At 34.0% G+C, this 18,761-nt stretch overlaps 1 protein-coding gene across 3 annotated transcripts in view; it reads right to left on the reverse strand.

Moving 5' to 3' along the window:
- Positions 1-18,761, reverse strand: part of LOC143344907 (ubiquitin carboxyl-terminal hydrolase 48) — a 281,101-nt gene that overhangs the window by 191,821 nt on the left and 70,519 nt on the right. For all 3 annotated transcript variants that reach the window (XM_076771516.1, XM_076771515.1, XM_076771517.1), the window contains 2 exons: positions 15,683-15,790; positions 4,689-4,795 (listed from right to left, as the gene is read on the reverse strand). In XM_076771516.1, coding sequence (XP_076627631.1) covers positions 4,689-4,795; positions 15,683-15,790 — 215 coding nt within the window. The remainder of the gene's footprint in view (positions 1-4,688; positions 4,796-15,682; positions 15,791-18,761) is intronic.

The raw sequence follows: 18,761 nt of genomic DNA on the forward strand, positions 1-18,761 counted from the left end.
CGATAACCGTCACGTTATAATCTTTTCAATTTACGTCCACGATTCGTTATACCGTCACTTTTTTCCTTCTCCATGTATTTACGTGACACGAAACGTGGGACCGAGTAATCTCTTCGTCATGTCTAATTGGTAATCGCTAGACATCAATATCTGCCACTGGAATTTTCTTCTGGACGATCATACGTAACGGTCATTGTACGATTTCCTACTGTGTATCGAACATGTGACTCGATTGACCTTTTCGTTATTCTTTACTCTTTTTCACTCTATTAAGGGGGGAACCTCATGTAAATGGCCTGTTTTTCAAGAATTTTTTGTGAAAAATCTAATGCATAGATTGATTTAAAATTTTAGGTATCATTTATTAATATTATAATGTAACATGAGTATTTTTTTTAAGCCGTAATTGTTAATAAGGACGGTACAATGGCGGCTTGAAAATGGCATTTTGTAAATGCGCCGTGCAGCGTACAGGTTTCAAAAATGATCCGAAACCAAAAAATTAAGATGGATTCTTTAGTTTATGGAAGAACGCTCAGCATGACGTTTTTCTTTTGTTAAAATTTGCAAAATTGCAAAAATGGCGAAGTTATGAAGAAAAGAAGGAGTTTTTTGTTATGAATAATTGTTAATATCAGTGTTTTAAATACAAAAATAAAAAATCGGAGCTCGTCATGCTGAGGCCAATTATTTATAGAATATTTGTGCCAAGTTTCATAAAGATCGAGTGATTAGTTTTTGAGCTTTGTTGCACGGCGTGCGAAATTTTGCGTTTCGAGAAAAACGCGTTTAAAGTTTCAGTAATAGAAAAATCGTGAAAAATTCGTAATTCATTTCAATTTACCGTGGTTTTTTACTAATCTACGATTCCAGGGCCATGGAACAGATCTTCCTCTTCTTCGAAAAGTTGTGATTTAGCCATTTTTTCTTTTTTTAGAGAAGCGAGAGCCTCTTTTGTGCAATGAAGACTGCGGCGCTACTGCTATTTAATACGGCGTTTATTTTCACGATCAATGAATGTTTTACTCTGCTGTCCAATTACTATACTGAGCTCTTGCATTATTTGAAAGGCGAACGAAAATCCTTCGTTGAATATGCCGGCAGCCAAAAAATTACAATCATTTTTGGTGAATAGACATGCCCTCGAAATCCTACTCACTTTCGAGAAAAAAATTCGAATAGATACTAAAATTTTTCGTCGAAATTAACGAATTTCAAATCGTTCTGGAAAAAATATTTTCTGTTGCGGGAATCAATTACAATCGCTTTTGGTGAATAGACATACCCTCGAAATCCTACCCACTTTCTAGAAAAAAATTCGAGTAGGTACTGAAATTTTTAGACGAAATTAAAAAATTTCAAATCATACTAAAAAAATTATATTTAGTTAGAGGGGGCTATTATAATAGTTTTTGGTCAATAGACATACCCTCGAAATCGTAATCACTTTCGAGAAAAAAATTCCTTACCGAAAATCTAATTTCTGGCCAGAAATGTTACCCCGAAATTTTGTGTGAATCTTTAAAATGTCATAACTTCTGAATGGATTGGACGATTTTAATGTTTAAAAAAGCAAATTACGCGTATTTTGATGGAGAATATGTACAAATCGTAAAAATATTCGAAAAGTTGGTCCTTCACCCCGCAAAATGAAAAAAACAGCATAGAAATGGTCAAAACTTCAAACAACCATAACTCCTACAATAGTGAATATATTTCAATGAAACTTTTTTCCGAAGTAGAGCCCATGGGTACCTACAAAAAGGTATTAGACAACTTTTCTGTAGAACATCGAACAAAATTATTAAAAATAAAACATGAATTTTTAAGAAAAATCGACAGGGGGTAGGTGCCTAAATTTTTCGACGAAAAAGAAAAATTCAAGTCGTTCTGGAAAAATTATTTTCTATTGCAGGGATCAATTACAATCATTTTTTGTGAATAGACATACCCTCAAAATCCTACTCACTTTCGAGAAAAAAATTCGAATAGATACTAAAATTTTTCGTCGAAATTAACGAATTTCAAATCGTTCTGGAAAAAATATTTTCTGTTGCGGGAATCAATTACAATCACTTTTGGTGAATAGACATACCCTCGAAATCCTACCCACTTTCTAGAAAAAAATTCGAGTAGGTACTGAAATTTTTAGACGAAATTAAAAAATTTCAAATCATACTAAAAAAATTATATTTAGTTAGAGGGTGCAATTATAATGGTTTTTGGTCAATAGACATACCCTCGAAATCCTAACTACTTTCGAGAAAAAAATTCCTTACCAAAAATATCATTTCTGGCCAGAAATGTTACCCCGAAATTTCGTGCGAATCTTTAAAACGTCATAACTTCTGAACGGATAGGTCGATTTTAATGTTTAAAAAAGCAAATTACGCGTATTTTGATGGAGAATATGTACAAATCGTAAAAATATTCGAAAAGTTGATCGTTCACCCCGCAAAATGAGAAAAACAGCATTGAAATGGTCAAAAATTCGAACGACCATAACTCCTACAATAGTGAATATATTTCAATGAAACTTTTTTCCGAAGTAGAGCTCATGGGTACCTACAAAAAGGTATTAGACAACTTTTCTGTAGAACATCGAACAAAATTATTAAAAATAAAACATGAATTTTTAAGAAAAATCGACAGGGGGTAGGTGCCTAAATTTTTCGACGAAAAAGAAAAATTCAAGTCGTTCTGGAAAAATTATTTTCTATTGCAGGGATCAATTACAATCATTTTTTGTGAATAGACATACCCTCAAAATCCTACTCACTTTCGAGAAAAAAATTCGAATAGATACTAAAATTTTTCGTCGAAATTAACGAATTTCAAATCGTTCTGGAAAAAATATTTTCTCTTGCGGGAATCAATTACAATCACTTTTGGTGAATAGACATACCCTCGAAATCCTACCCACTTTCTAGAAAAAAATTCGAGTAGGTACTGAAATTTTTAGACGAAATTAAAAAATTTCAAATCATAGTAAAAAAATTATATTTAGTTAGAGGGGGCTATTATAATGGTTTTTGGTCAATAGACATACCCTCGAAATCCTAACTACTTTCGAGAAAAAAATTCCTTACCAAAAATATCATTTCTGGCCAGAAATGTTACCCCGAAATTTCGTGCGAATCTTTAAAACGTCATAACTTCTGAACGGATAGGTCGATTTTAATGTTTAAAAAAGCAAATTACGCGTATTTTGATGGAGAATATGTACAAATTCTAAAAATATTCGGAAAGTTGTTTCTTGACCCCCTACAATGCGAAAAACCCCATAAAAATGGTCCAATTTTCAAACAGCCATACCTCCTACGATAGTAAGTATATTTCAATGAAACTTTTTTCTGAAGTAAAGCTCATGGGTACCTACAAAAAAGTATTAAACAACTTTTCTGTAGGACGTCAAGCGAAATTATTAAAATTTAAAAACGAATTTTTAAGGAAAATCGACAATTTAGGTGCCTAAATTTTTAGCGAAAAATAAATATTTCGAAACATTCTGAAAAAATTATTTTCGGTTGCGGGGGTCAATTACAACCATTTTTGGTCATTAGACATACCCTCGAAATTCTACCCACTTACAAGAAAAAAATTCGAGAAGGTGTAAAATTTTTCGACAAAATTCAAAAATTTCAAATCATTCTGGAAAAATTATTTTCGGTTGCGGGGGTCAATTACAATCATTTTTGGTGAATAGACAAACCCCCGAAATCTTGCGCATTTTCGAGAAAAAAATTCAGTACGGACGGAATTTTAAACGTTAATAACTTTTTAAGGAAGCCTCCATCAACAAATTAGTATTCTTGATTTTCGTCTTATTTTGACCTCTAGAATCTGCCATTACAATTTTTCCCAGGGGTGGCCGAACACCCTGTATAGTAAAGAAGGTAGAATAAGTTAGTAGTTAAATAAATAAAACATGAGTAATGTAAATATGTAAACTGAAAATTATACTAAGCCTAGTAGGCAAAGATTAAAAATAAATATTAACATAAACCTCGAATTATATTTAGCAAGCAATCTAGCTTAACAATCGCCATTTTCTGATGTATAAAAATAGATACTACTAGTTACAGAATCTGTAATAATAACAGTGCAATACAGCTAATTTATATTATAACATAAGTAATAAAAATAATATTACCTTGTCAAGAGCTAAATGCGAGTAAGAAATGACGATAACGAATAATGAATAAAAACTTGTCACACGAATAACTCGAATAATAAATGAACGAATAACGATTAATTATTTATTCGTTACTTTTATTCGAATATTGTCCCACACGGCTTGAAGCCATTTTATAAATGACTTCATATTCTTCTGAGAAAGCGATTGTTAATTTCTTTATCCGTTTGAGACACTTCATACGTGTTTTTAAATGTTAATACAACTCTTTTACTCTTTAAAGATTTATCGCACGACATATCGTCGAAATGTGGGCTAACTGATACAAATTATTTTAAAGTTGTATTCTCGAAAATGTCCCACAGAAAAGGAACGAAACATCCAGTAGCAATGAAACTTAATAAATATATTTCAGCAAATGTGACGAATATAATTTGCAGTGCTCTAAAGAATCTAACGATTACGCGTACTCCAAACAATTTCATCAATGATATCAAATGGAGCAAAGATAAAATTGAATTTTTATTAGCAAAAATAATATATTTCTACTCACTTGGATCTGTGTAAAACTCGCATCCAGTCTTCTTGATGGTGACTGGATAGTCGACGTCGTAAAATTGCATCAACTTTGACCACTCCTCGGCAGTTACTACGGAATATCTGCAACAAAATTTGGAAATATAAATTATAAGATATAAAAAACACCGACAAACATACATTTGTACTTAATGTTTTCACATAACGCATGTAGAAACTATTTTGTGTTATTTGTGCACTTTCGTCATTTTTGCAGTATCAAATTCTGGAAGTACAAAATCTGTAGAATTTTAAAAAGATTGGTAGTTTTCCTCAAAAATGTTTATAGCAACAATACGTAATAAAATTACAATTACATATATCAATGAACAACAAATGGAAGCACAAACGATCCATTAAATAAATAGTCAAGCCTGAATCAAATTTCTTTATTTCAAATTTGCTTTCGTCTGAAAAGATAATTTTGCCCCAAAAAGCATTCTTTGTTTATGTATTCTTTTGCAAATTTTAAATTGTAAGTCTGAAGTCTTCGTCACGAATGAGAAGATAATTGAATTTGAAAAGTCTGCTACATACTGTTTCTACTTATGCTAAAGTTCAAATCGAACTTTGTTACAGATATACAAAATGAATGATCAAAGTCGATTTTCTCGAAAACGAAGTCCCAAATGAACAACTTTTATTTCGTATTTTTAATTTGTTTTTTTCATGCAGAATCACACTTTTCTCGGTTGCATCATCGATACTGTGCATAATTTGCACTCTCTGGTGTAAAATATCATCCGCAAAATTTCTGTAATTCTATTAAACTTACAGCTTCGTCAATCTTTATATATTCATAAAGTTGTTATAAAGCTGTAAATGTTAAGTAATGTAATTCTTATAATTTCTGTATTCGAATCTACTTTAACATAAGACACATACTTTATACATTCATAAAGTTGTTATAAAGCTGTAAATGTTAAGTAATGTAATTCTTATAATTTCTGTATTCGAATCTATTTTAACATAAGACACATACCAACAAATATTATTTTATACCGCATTAAGTTAACGCGTGTATAATCTCGATACTTGGGCCTTATAATAGTTACGTTACTTTCAGAACTTAAGTATAACATGGATATTTCTATTGTTTAAAATTTTAGTAGCGAACGTTCGAGAAGTTTCGCGAGTCACTGTATATAACGAAGCTCTGCTCGATGAATTATTTACTTAACAATCTGCAAGGATGAAACGCGTACAGAGTCGGTCTACGAACGAGCCAGGGGCGTATTCGCGCAAGGCGGAATTCACGATTTTCCGGCAACGGCGTAGAATCCGTGATGGTTTTTGCTCCGTCTCCCTTAATTATACCGCAAATTAGAAATTTCTTGCCGTGCAGCGGCTCCAGCTTTTTGCCCTGCAATTGTTCGCCTGATCCTGGCGTGGTTCCTGAAGCTCGCGTACCGCACCGGCATCTCGCACCGCTATGATCAATAACACTTTGAAAAATCCCGCTAAATACGTGGCGTCGTAATATTTCGTTCGACGAAGAGAACTTGCAACACCCTATACAGGGTGTCCAGCTAGAAATCATTTGTTGGATTTCATTTAGAAATAAGATAACTGTACCAATAATCTGGTCTAGGCTGTCATTTCTCTGGCCTTTCTTTGTGTTTTATTTTTTAACGACAGGTAGGTCGTTTTGTACTGACATTTTGCAGAAATATTTATTCGTCTTATAGGTACGTGCAGTATTTTTTTCATAAAAAAATATCAAAAATTGCGAGAGTTATAGCTTCTTGTTTTAAAAAACGCATTTAAATTGGCTTATATGATATTTCAAGATCTAGCAGACCGATTTACTTCAAATTTGAAGAGAATATTCAACAGACACGCCTTTATCGCTGGAACTAGAGATTTTAACGTCCCACTTTTTATCGATGCTCGAATCAGAGTCAACCTAGCCATCAAACACAGTAAAATTAAACAAAAAGGTTCATAATATTTATTTACCCATATACTGAATTTACTACTATGTATTATACAGAGAAATTGTAAGTCTTCTTCACCAAATTGCTGATATACATAGAAGAGAAACATAGAAGTTTACGTCTTTGACAATTTTCATATTCGGAAGTACTTTACTAAGGTTTGGAGTTGAAATCCAAAATTTTCTGAGAATATCCTTTTTAGGAAATTAGTTTACATCCAGCAAACAGATACCAACGCTGCAGAACTCTTTCAAAAATTCTTGTTGTCTTCGTAAAGTTAAAATTGAGTAGCTCTATTGAGTACATCTATTATAGAGCTCTATTGAGTACCTCTATTATAGAACTCTATTGAGTACCTCTATTATAGAGCTCTATTGGATAGTTCTATTCGATATCTCTATCAGAGCTCTATTTGATAGCTGTATTCTATAGCTACAGTGGATGCCTCTATTGGATTCCTCTGTTGGATTCCTCTATTAGATTCCTCTATTAGATTCCTCTATTGGATTCCTCTATTGGATTTCTCCATTTGATAGCTCTACTGGATACCTCTATTATAGAGCTCTATTGAGTACCTCTATTATAGAACTGTATTGGATATCTCTATCAGAGCTCTATTTAATAACTATAGTCGATGCCTCTATTGGATTTCTCTGTTGGATTCCTCCATTAGATTCCTTTATTGGATTCCTCCATTGGATTCCTCCATTGGATTCCTCCATTTGATAGCTCTATTGAATACCTCTATTATAGAGCTTTATTAAGTACCTCTATTATAGAGCTTTATTGAGTACCTCTATTATAGAGCTCTATTGGATATCTCTATTAGAGCTCTATGTGATAGCTGTATTCTATAGCTACAGTGGATGCCTCTATTGGATTCCTCTGTTGGATTCCTCTATTAGATTCCCCTATTAGATTCCTCTATTAGATTCCTCTATTGGATTACTCCATTTGATAGCTCTACTGGATACCTCTATTGTAGAGCTCTATTGAGTACCTCTATTATAGAGCTCTATTGGATATCTCTATCAGAGCTCTATTTAATAACTACAGTCGATGCCTCTATTGGATTTCTCTGTTGGATTCCTCCATTAGATTCCTTTATTGGATTCCTCCATTGGATTCCTCCATTGGATTCCTCCATTTGATAGCTCTATTGAATACCTCTATTATAGAGCTTTATTAAGTACCTCTATTATAGAGCTTTATTGAGTACCTCTATTATAGAGCTCTATTGGATAGCTCTATTGGATATCTCTATTAGAGCTCTATGTGATAGCTGTATTCTATAGCTACAGTGGATGCCTCTATTGGATTCCTCTATTAGATTCCTCTATTAGATTCCTCTATTAGATTCCTCTATTGGATTCCTCTAGTAGATTCCTCTATTGGATTCCTCTATTGGATTCCTCCATTTGATAGCTCTATTGAATACCTCTATTATAGAGCTTTATTAAGTACCTCTATTATAGAGCTTTATTGAGTACCTCTATTATAGAGCTCTATTGGATAGCTCTATTGGATATCTCTATTAGAGCTCTATGTGATAGCTGTATTCTATAGCTACAGTGGATGCCTCTATTGGATTCCCCTATTAGATTCCTCTATTAGATTCCTCTATTGGATTCCTCTATTAGATTCCTCTATTAGATTCCTCTATTGGATTCCTCTATTGGATTTCTCCATTTGATAGCTCTACTGGCTACCTCTATTGTAGAGCTCTATTGAGTACCTCTATTATAGAGCTCTATTGGATATCTCTATCAGAGCTCTATTTAATAACTACAGTCGATGCCTCTATTGGATTTCTCTGTTGGATTCTTCCATTAGATTCCTCTATTGGATTCCTCTATTGGATTCCTCCATTGGATTCCTCCATTTGATAGCTCTATTGAATACCTCTATTATAGAGCTTTATTAAGTACCTGTATTATAGAGCTTTATTGAGTACCTCTATTATACAGCTCTATTGGATATCTCTATTAGAGCTCTATGTGATAGCTGTATTCTATAGCTACAGTGGATGCCTCTATTGGATTCCCCTATTAGATTCCTCTATTGGATTCCTCCATTTGATAGCTCTATTGAATACCTCTATTATAGAGCTTTATTAAGTACCTCTATTATAGAGCTTTATTAAGTACCTCTATTATAGAGCTTTATTGAGTACCTCTATTATAGAGCTCTATTGGATAGCTCTATTGGATATCTCTATTAGAGCTCTATGTGATAGCTATATTCTATAGCTACAGTGGATGCCTCTATTGGATTCCTCTGTTGGATTCCCCTATTAGATTCCTCTATTAGATTCCTCTATTGGATTCCTCTATTGGATTCCCCTATTAGATTCCTCTATTGGATTCCTCTATTGGATTTCTCCATTTGATAGCTCTACTGGATACCTCTATTATAGAGCTCTATTGAGTACCTCTATTATAGAACTCTGTTGGATATCTCTATCAGAGCTCTATTTAATAACTACAGTCGATGCCTCTATTGGATTTCTCTGTTGGATTCCTCCATTAGATTCCTTTATTGGATTCCTCCATTTGATAGCTCTATTGAATACCTCTATTATAGAGCTTTATTAAGTACCTCTATTATAGAGCTTTATTAAGTACCTGTCTTATAGAGCTTTATTGAGTACCTCTATTATACAGCTCTATTGGATATCTCTATTAGAGCTCTATGTGATAGCTGTATTCTATAGCTACAGTGGATGCCTCTATTGGATTCCCCTATTAGATTCCTCTATTGGATTCCTCCATTTGATAGCTCTATTGAATACCTGTATTATAGAGCTTTATTAAGTACCTCTATTATAGAGCTTTATTGAGTACCTCTATTATAGAGCTTTATTGAGTACCTCTATTATAGAGCTCTATTGGATAGCTCTATTGGATATCTCTATTAGAGCTCTATGTGATAGCTGTATTCTATAGCTACAGTGGATGCCTCTATTGGATTTCTCTGTTGGATTCCCCTATTAGATTTCTCTATTAGATTCCTCTATTGGATTCCTCTATTGGATTCCCCTATTAGATTCCTCTATTAGATTCCTCTATTAGATTCCTCTATTGGATTTCTCCATTTGATAGCTCTATTGAATACCTCTATTATAGAGCTCTATTGAGTACCTCTATTATAGAGCTCTATTGGATAGCTCTATTGGATATCTCTATTATAGAGCTTTATTGGATAGCTTTATTGGATATTTCTACTATAGAGCTCTATTGGACGTATCTACTATATCAATTAGAGCGTTCTCTACCATTTCACTCTTTTTTAATATTTCTTTACAGACGTCACGTATTAAGAACATTACTTTGAGAAACACCACATAAAGAAACGAGTTCCATTAGACTGCCAAAAGGGATCCGAGGAATAAAAAGGTTAAGAAGCACAGGTATAATATATTTTAAGCAACCTCTGGTATTTATTAACTGACAAAAACTGGTCTTCAGGCTCGAATAAACAAATTCTAACGTCTGAGATTCTGTCGACGGAGTCAGAAGTATCGATGTTAGCAACGTTTATAAAATTCCATGCGCGTTTACGAACGGAACGAGCGCGAAGAGATGTACCGTCGCGGCGAAAAAGTGGAACGACGCTCGTTAAACGATTTAATTTGAAATTGTCGCGCAGCGGATAATAAAAATTAACGCCAATACGTCCCCAACGGCGTAAGCAGAAATTTATGGACGCGCGATTCGACGCTGCGAAACGAACGACAAACTGATACGGGACGACGATGATTGTCGACCGATAATTAGTTGCGCGACATTAATTTCGATTCAGCGCAATATGCCGCGCGGTCTCATTTGAATTTTCACGAGGCAAAAACCACCCCGGACGAGCTTGTCGTCTCTCCTCGTGTATTTGCCTAACGCCCGAATAATGGCGGATGCATCGAGGTGAGCCAGAGAAAAATGGAGGGAATCAGAGAAATCCTCGTCGAGATGGAAAAAAAGAACACGAACCAACAAGACAGGATATCGCCTCCGTTTATTGAATATAATTCGAGCTAACGACGAGAATCGAATTCGCCATCCGCTCGTGATAATTAAACCGATACAATATCTAAATAAAACGTCTATTACCTGTACGGTGTGGTTTGAAAAACATACGAAGCACAGTAGTAGATTATCGATTATTTAGATACAAATAAACTAGACCGTAGATTTTTTCGTTACATGCAATTAAACCTTCATAGGTGTAATATCAAAATTAAAATCATCTTAACGCGTTAACTAAATAGGAATATCCTCAAAATTTTGTCAAATTATAGTGCAACAAATATAAATGTTTAACTGCTCCATGAAGTACTTGTTATTTTGTAGTTTCCATTGAACACACGTTGGCGATCAGAAATAAGATTTCTCGTTCTTCAGAGAACGGTATCGTTTCTTCTTTTTTACTTTCGAACATTATCAACTCTGTTAAAATTACTTATATCGAAATAAAAAGAGTTTCATTTAAGTGTACATTAATTTCAAAGTAATTGTATATGTACATCAAAACGAAACAACTATTTTCTTTAAATTCAAAGTTCTATCGCTCTATTGGAAAGCCCGTTATAATAAATTACAATCCCTAGGTGAAACAATTTATTTATCGAGCCCGTTTCGAACAATTTGATCGATGTATTCAATAGCCAAGAATCGACGAGAAGCGTTGCGAGGAAGAAGGTCGAAGATCGTTGGCAAAAATGATTTTTTAACGGTCTCGACAGAGTCGAGGGTGAACAGGCGTACGACTCGAGCCGTCGGCTATCTTAGGCAGATAGTGGACAATGGTTTAGCATAATGGTCAGAGGGTCGGCTGCCACGTTGGCCCCGAGGCCGTGCTGGTGACATTTTCGCGTATCCATCACGTCACGCGACCTCCAAGGATTCGAGAAATGGAAGAAACCAGTGCCAGGAGGTCACTCACTTTCGTTTTATAATACAGTGGCCTCGGAAGTCCGTCGACTTTTCCTGACACTCCCGTTCAGAATCTTCGAAAGAAAAAACGTTCCAAAGGATAAATTGATCGTTGTGGATAGGACACTATACTTTGTATAATTCTATTGATAGAAGGTGTTTCGGTACGAATAGTAAATCAGACTCGGGCGTATTCTTTATGAGAAATTATATCGAGAATATCTAGTAACAATTCTTTGTTCTCGGCTGGATTTTCGAGAAAATTCATCGCGTACGTATGCACTTGTTATTTTTTTAACTATATACGATTGTATTCAGGCAATATTATGAAGGACGGTGATTAATACTATATTGTAGCAGATTTACAGTGGCTCACAGTGAAAATCGTTCACTACATTAGCTTTCTTAATTTTGGCTAAAATATGCATTATATGAAGATGAGATTTTTGTAATTAATGTAATAATATTTCACCTCAATTGTTACTTGTTTCCATATAAAATGAAGCACAAATATTAGCAAATATATGAAGCAAAATGAATATATGTAATGACATCTATGAAATTTGACTCACATTAAAAATCGTCCATTTATAATATTCCGGGAATCCCCTAACTAACATATTTTAATGTGTGTTCAACTGTTTTCCACATTTTTTCAATTAATAAGCATTAGATGAGCATAGTTTCATCACAGAATTTCATGAATTTATCGATTTGGAAGAATGGAATCTCAAAAAACAAAACGAATAACAATGGAGATACGAAAATTAGTAATTATAATGAAGATAAATCTCAACGTGAAATTGCACGAATTATAAATAGAAATCGTACTACAGTAGAATACATTCTTGAAAGATATAAAAGCGAAAACCGCATATCAAACAAATATAAAAAAAATAAGATTTTAAACAATCATGATGAGCGATATGTTTTGCGACAAATTAAGAAGAATCCCAGGAAAAGTGTCCCAGATAAAGTTGCAGATGTTAAAATATATTTAAATAAAAAGGTGCATACAGAAAATGTTCGTAGAATACGAATACGTTCGCGATATTGGGATTTTCATATTTCCATTTGGTTTCTGGATTAGAACGAGGGAACGTTCTTTCATCACGAGAAGATTAAAAATTGTTCCTGGACTGCATATTAGGTTTAAATATGACAAATAGGAATTCTGTCTTTAACGATACTGGAATTTTTAGCTTTCTACTAATTTTTTTGGACGACTTGCTGGATTAGAGTGCACAGTGGCTCACAGTGAAAATCGTTCACTATATTAGCTTTCTTAATTTTGGCCAAAATATGCATTGTATTAACATGAGATTTTTATAATTAACGTAATAATGTCTCATCTCTATTGTTACTTGTTCCCATAATAAAAAGAAACCCAAATATTAGCAAATATATGAAGCAAAATGAATATATGTAATGACATCTATGAAATTTGACTCACATTAAAAATCGTCCATTTATAATATTCTGGGATTCCTCTAACTAACATATGTGTGTTCAACTGTTTTCCACATTTTTTCGCTTAGTAAGCATTAGATGGGCATAGTTTTATCACAGAATTTCATGAATTTATCGATTTGGAAGAATGGAATCTCAAAAAACAAAACGAATAACAATAGAGATACGAAAATTAGTAATTATAATGAAGATAAATCTCAACGTGAAATTGCACGAATTATAAATAGAAATCGTACTACTGTAGAATACATTCTTAAAAGATATAAAAGCGAAAACCGCATATCAAACAAATTTAAAAAAAATAAGATTTTAAGCAATCATGATGAGCGATATGTTTTGCGACAAATTAAGAAGAATCCCAGAAAAAGTTGCAGATGTTGAAATATATTTAAATAAAAAGGTGCATACAGAAAATGTTCGTAGAATACGAATACGTTCGCGATATTGCGATTTTCATATTTCCATTCAGTTTCTGGATTAGAACGTGGGGACGTTTTTTCATCACGAGAAGATTAAAAATTGTTCCTGGACTGCATATTAGGTTTAAATATGACAAATAGGAATTCTGAATAAGACGAAAATCAAGAATACCAATTTGTTGATGGAGGCTTCGTTAAAAAGTTATTAACAATTAAATTCAAAAATTTCAAATCGTTCTAAAAAAATTATTTCCAATTGCAAGGGTCGATTATAATCATTTTTTATGAATAGATATACCCCGGAAATCCTACCCAGTTTGGAGAAAAAAATTTGAAAAGGTGTGAAATTTTTCAACAAAATTAAAATTTTTTAAATCGTTCTAAAAAAATTATTTTTGATTGCAGGGACCAATTATAATAATTTTTGGTCAATAGACATACCCTCGAAATCCTAACCATTTTCGAGAAAAAAATTCCTTACAGAAAATATAATTTCAGACCAAAATGCTTCCCGTAAATTTCAAGCGAATCTTTAAATCATCATAACTTCTGTCCGGATTGGACGATTTTAATGTTCAAAAAGCCAAACGACGCGTATTTTAGTGTAGAATATGTAGAAATTCTAAAAATATTCGAAAAGTTGTATCTTGACCCCCTAAAATGAGAAGAACCCCATAAAAATGGTCCAATTTTCAATTTACCATAACTCCTATAATAGTGAATATATTTCAATGAAACTTTTTTCTGAAGTAGAGCTCATGGGTGCCTATAAAAAAGTATTACACAACTTTTCTGTAGGGCGTCAAATAAAATTACTAACAATCAAAAACTAATTTTTAAGGAAAATCGACAGGGTGAAGGGTGCCTAAATTTTCGACGAAGAAAAAAAACTTCAAATCGTTCTGGAAAAATTATTTTTGGCTGCGGGAGTCAATTACAATCAGTTTTGGTGAAGAGTCATATACCTGAAATCTTACCCACTTTCGAGAAAAAAAATCGGGTAGGTGTTGAAATTTTTTGGCAGAAAAAAAATTTTTCAAATCGTTTTAGAAAAATTATTTTCGGTTGCAAGAGTCGATTGCAATCATTTCTTACCATTACACATAACCCCGAAATCCTACGCATTTTCGAGTAAAAAATTGTTTACCGAAAATATAATTTCAGGCCAGAAAACTTCCCTGAAATTTCATACAAATCTTTAAAATGTCATAACTGCTGAACGGATTGGACGATTTTAATTTTCAAAAACGCAAACGACACGTATTTAGATGACAAATATATAGAAATCGCAAAAATATTCGAAAAGTTGATCCTTGACCCCGTAAACTGAGAAAAACCCAATAAAAATGGTCCAATTTTCAAACAGCCATAAGTCCTACAATTGCAAATATATTTCAATGAAACTTTTTTCTGAAGTAGAGCTTATGGGTACCTACAGAAAAGTATTAGAGAACTTTTCTCTAGGGCGTCAAATGAAATTATCAAAAATGAAAATTGAATGGTTAAGAAAAATCGACAGGGGGTAGATGCCTAAATTTCCGACGAAGAAAAAAAATTTCAAATCGTTCTAAAAAAATTATTTTTGATTGCAGGAACCAATTATAATAATTTTTGGTCAATAGATATATCCTTGAAATCCTAACCATTTTCGAGAAAAAAATTCCTTACCGAAAATATAATTTCAGGCCAGAAATACTTCCCTGAAGTTTCATACGAATCTTTAAAATGTCATAACTGCTGAACGGATTGGACGATTTTAATTTTCAAAAACGCAAACGACGCGTATTTAGATGAAGAATATATAGAAATCGCAAAAATATTCGAAAAGTTGATCCTTGACCCCGTAAACTGAGAAAACCCCCATAAAAATGGTCCAATTTTCAAACAGCCATAAGTCCTATAATAGTGAATATACTTCATTGAAATTTTGAGCGGAAGTAGAGTTCATGGATACCTACAAAAAAGTATTAGACAACTTTACTGTAGGGCGTCAAGCGAAATTATTAAAAATCAAAAACGAATTTTTATGGAAAATCGACATGGATGTACGTAAACTACATCCAAAAAAGGATGCAATTGCAGGTTTTAGAGATATCAATGCATAAAAATGAACAAAAGTACATTCAGCTTGTGGATTATTCGATGCATTATAACAGTATGTTTCGATATGTGTATTTGTTAAATTCGTTAAGAAAACAAAGGGGAAGAAAAATGACTTACAATTCGTTGTTAATCGTGGGCGGATACAGAAACCCTTTATGTGGTTCGCAGAGAAGCGTGGCATTCCGAACTCCAACTGGCGGTGCTTTCGAAAATACTTCCGCGTATCTGAAACAAAAAATTACAACAGCTGTTAGAAACCGGTTACCAGTCACGGGCAAGATCTACAAAATAGGTCGCGTATCATTAAAAAAAAGAAACCCACGACCACCCCTTTGTAAAACAGTCATTACTTTTTCCAAATCCCTCTCTTCTCGAACAAGCGTTTCAAACGACAACCGCCGGCCCGGTATGATAAATCCCCGCGGCATTAAAAATATATTTTCAGGATTATTTTTTACGAACACTGTCAGCCAGTTAATCGTTTCGAATAACGCAACCTCGCCCGTGACACGTCTTTCGGGGTCGTGGACCAGAAAGACGACGAGGAGGAACGCTTCCTTCGGGACATTCCGGCGGGGGTGGAGATGTGTCGGGGGATTGGGGTTGTGCATCATTTTTCACATACCACGAGAGGGCGGACGGTTTTTGCCGTCTCCCTACCCGTCTGCCATCCAGATAATGCTCTTAAAGACAGATATCTCCCGCGAAACGAGCCAGGTACGCGATCGGGCCGAGGCGGAGAGCACAGTTGAACGGAAAATCTGCTTGGATTTTTACGTACGGAGCGCTTCCACCCCCCCACAGCAGTCGCGACAATTGGATAGAGCGCAATTTTTCATTCCAACGCGGATAAAAATTTCGTCGAGGATCGCCATGCTGCGAGTCCCGCGAAATGTAACAGTGAAAATCGTCCACTTATAAAAGTCTAAATACGAGTTAAAAGTGTTGTGAATAGAGAACTATTTTGTTTTTATTATTACGTAATATAACCCAAAAATACAAATTTTTGTAAAATAATAATTACTGCTCTCTCTAGGTTCGTGGAGCCGTTTTATTTAGTAAATAGTTTTATTTACAAATACATACATATGTGTACCTCTATTATAGAGCTCTATTGAGTACCTCTATCATAGACCTCTATTGGAGAGCTGTATTCTATAGCTACAGTGGATGCCTCTATTGTATTCCTCTATTGGATTCCGCCATTTGACAGCTGGATTGGATACATCTATTATAGAGCTCTATTGAGTACCTCTATTATAGAGTTCTATTGGATAGCTCTATTGGATAGCTGTATTCTATAGCTATATTGGATGCCTCTATTGGATTCCTCTGTTGGATTCCTCTATTAGATTCCTCTATTACATTCCTCTATTTGATTCCTCTATTAGATTCCTCGATTGGATTTCTCTATTGGATTCCCCCATTTGATAGCTCTATTGGATTCCTCCATTTGATAGCTCTATTCGATACCTCTATTATAGAGCTCTATTGAGTACCTCTATTATAGAGCTCTATTGGATAGCTCTATTGGATAGCTCTATTGGATATCTCTATTAGAGCTCTATTGGATAGCTGTATTATATAGCTACAGTGGATGCCTCTATTGGATTCGTCTGTTGGATTCCTGTATTAGATTCCTGTATTGGATTTCTCCATTTGATAGCTATATTGGATACTTCTATTATAGAGCTCTATTGGATATCTATTGGATGTCCCGCGAAATGTAACGAACAATGAAAAAAGATGTTTCTACAGTGCCTCACAGTGAAAATCGTCCACTTATAAGTCTAAATACGAGTTAAAAATGTTGTGAATAGAGAACTATTTTGTTTTTATTATTACGTAATATAACCCAAAAATACAAATTTTTGTAAAATCATAATTACTGCTCTCTCTAGGTTCGTGGAGCCGTTTTATTTACAAATACATACATATGTGTTAACAGTTTAATTTTAGATTCTTGTGGTGTTCTAACTTGAAAAGTGTTATGCCCCACAATTTTATACTTATTTCAAAATAGGTGGAGATTCGGTGTCGTCAATCAAACCCTCGTGGGCCAGTCCTCTGATATTCGAAATCCCACCCACTGAGGGTGGTGCAGGGGTGGGTGTCCGCGGTTCCAAGGGGCAGTTATGTTCCCAAAGTGCGGTGTTTAACGTCTTAATATATGTATAGTATGGCAATTTGCTTTGTAGCAGAAGGTACTTGCCAAATTGCTAATTAAGTAGTTTAAAACTAATATTAAACTAAATGTGGTGTTCGCTAATAAATGTTGGAATTCCCAACAATTATATTACAGCATTTTAAATGTATATGTATGAAATGAAACTCACAATGAAAATCGTCCATCTAATTGTAAATCAAAAACTTAACACTAATTGTAAATAGTTTTATTTCTAATATTTGGCCGGGTTTTCTTCGCTGTTCTCTACTTCTCTAAGCCTATTATTAATCGATTTAACTAATTTTTCGGTATATTCAGAAGAAATTTTATTCCATTCTATTTTCAACGCTTCTTTTAATTGATCTTTGTTTGGTATGAAATGTTGTCGAATTCTGGTCTCTAATTCGTACCATATATGCTCAATAACATTTAAATCCGACGACTGAGGTTGTGTTTCAATTACCTTTGGGCAATTATAGAGTAACCATTCTCGAACGATTGCAGACTTATGTTTAGGCTCGTTGTTCTGATAAAAATGGAATGTATTCAAAATTCCTAATTTTTCGACACTTTCAAATTCTTCCTTAAAATATCTAAGTGCATCCATCTGTCCATATTGCCCTTAATAAAATATATTGCACTGACATCGTTGGCTGCAGCCTCAAACCATGGCAAAACCGCCGCCTTTTTAACTGTGGGGCTGATGTATTCTTTACATTTAATTCTGTGTTCGATTTCCTCCAGACTATGACCCCCCCACCTGAACCGAATATGTGAAATTGACTTTCGTCTGCAAAAAGAACGTTTTTACAAAACGAAAAGCCTCGATTAATGTACTTCCGAGCGAATTCGATTCTGTTAAGTTTGTTCTTTGCACTGATGAACGGCCTTCTTCTTGCTACTCGACCATGATAATTATTTTTCCGTAGTATTCTACGAATATTTTCTGTGTGCACCTTTTTATTTGTATATATTTCAACATCTGCAGCTTTTTCTGGGACACTTTTCCTGGGATTTTTCTTAATTTGT

The sequence above is a fragment of the Colletes latitarsis genome, chromosome 8 (genome assembly GCF_051014445.1).
Source record: "Colletes latitarsis isolate SP2378_abdomen chromosome 8, iyColLati1, whole genome shotgun sequence".
In the NCBI taxonomy this organism is placed as follows: domain Eukaryota; kingdom Metazoa; phylum Arthropoda; class Insecta; order Hymenoptera; family Colletidae; genus Colletes; species Colletes latitarsis.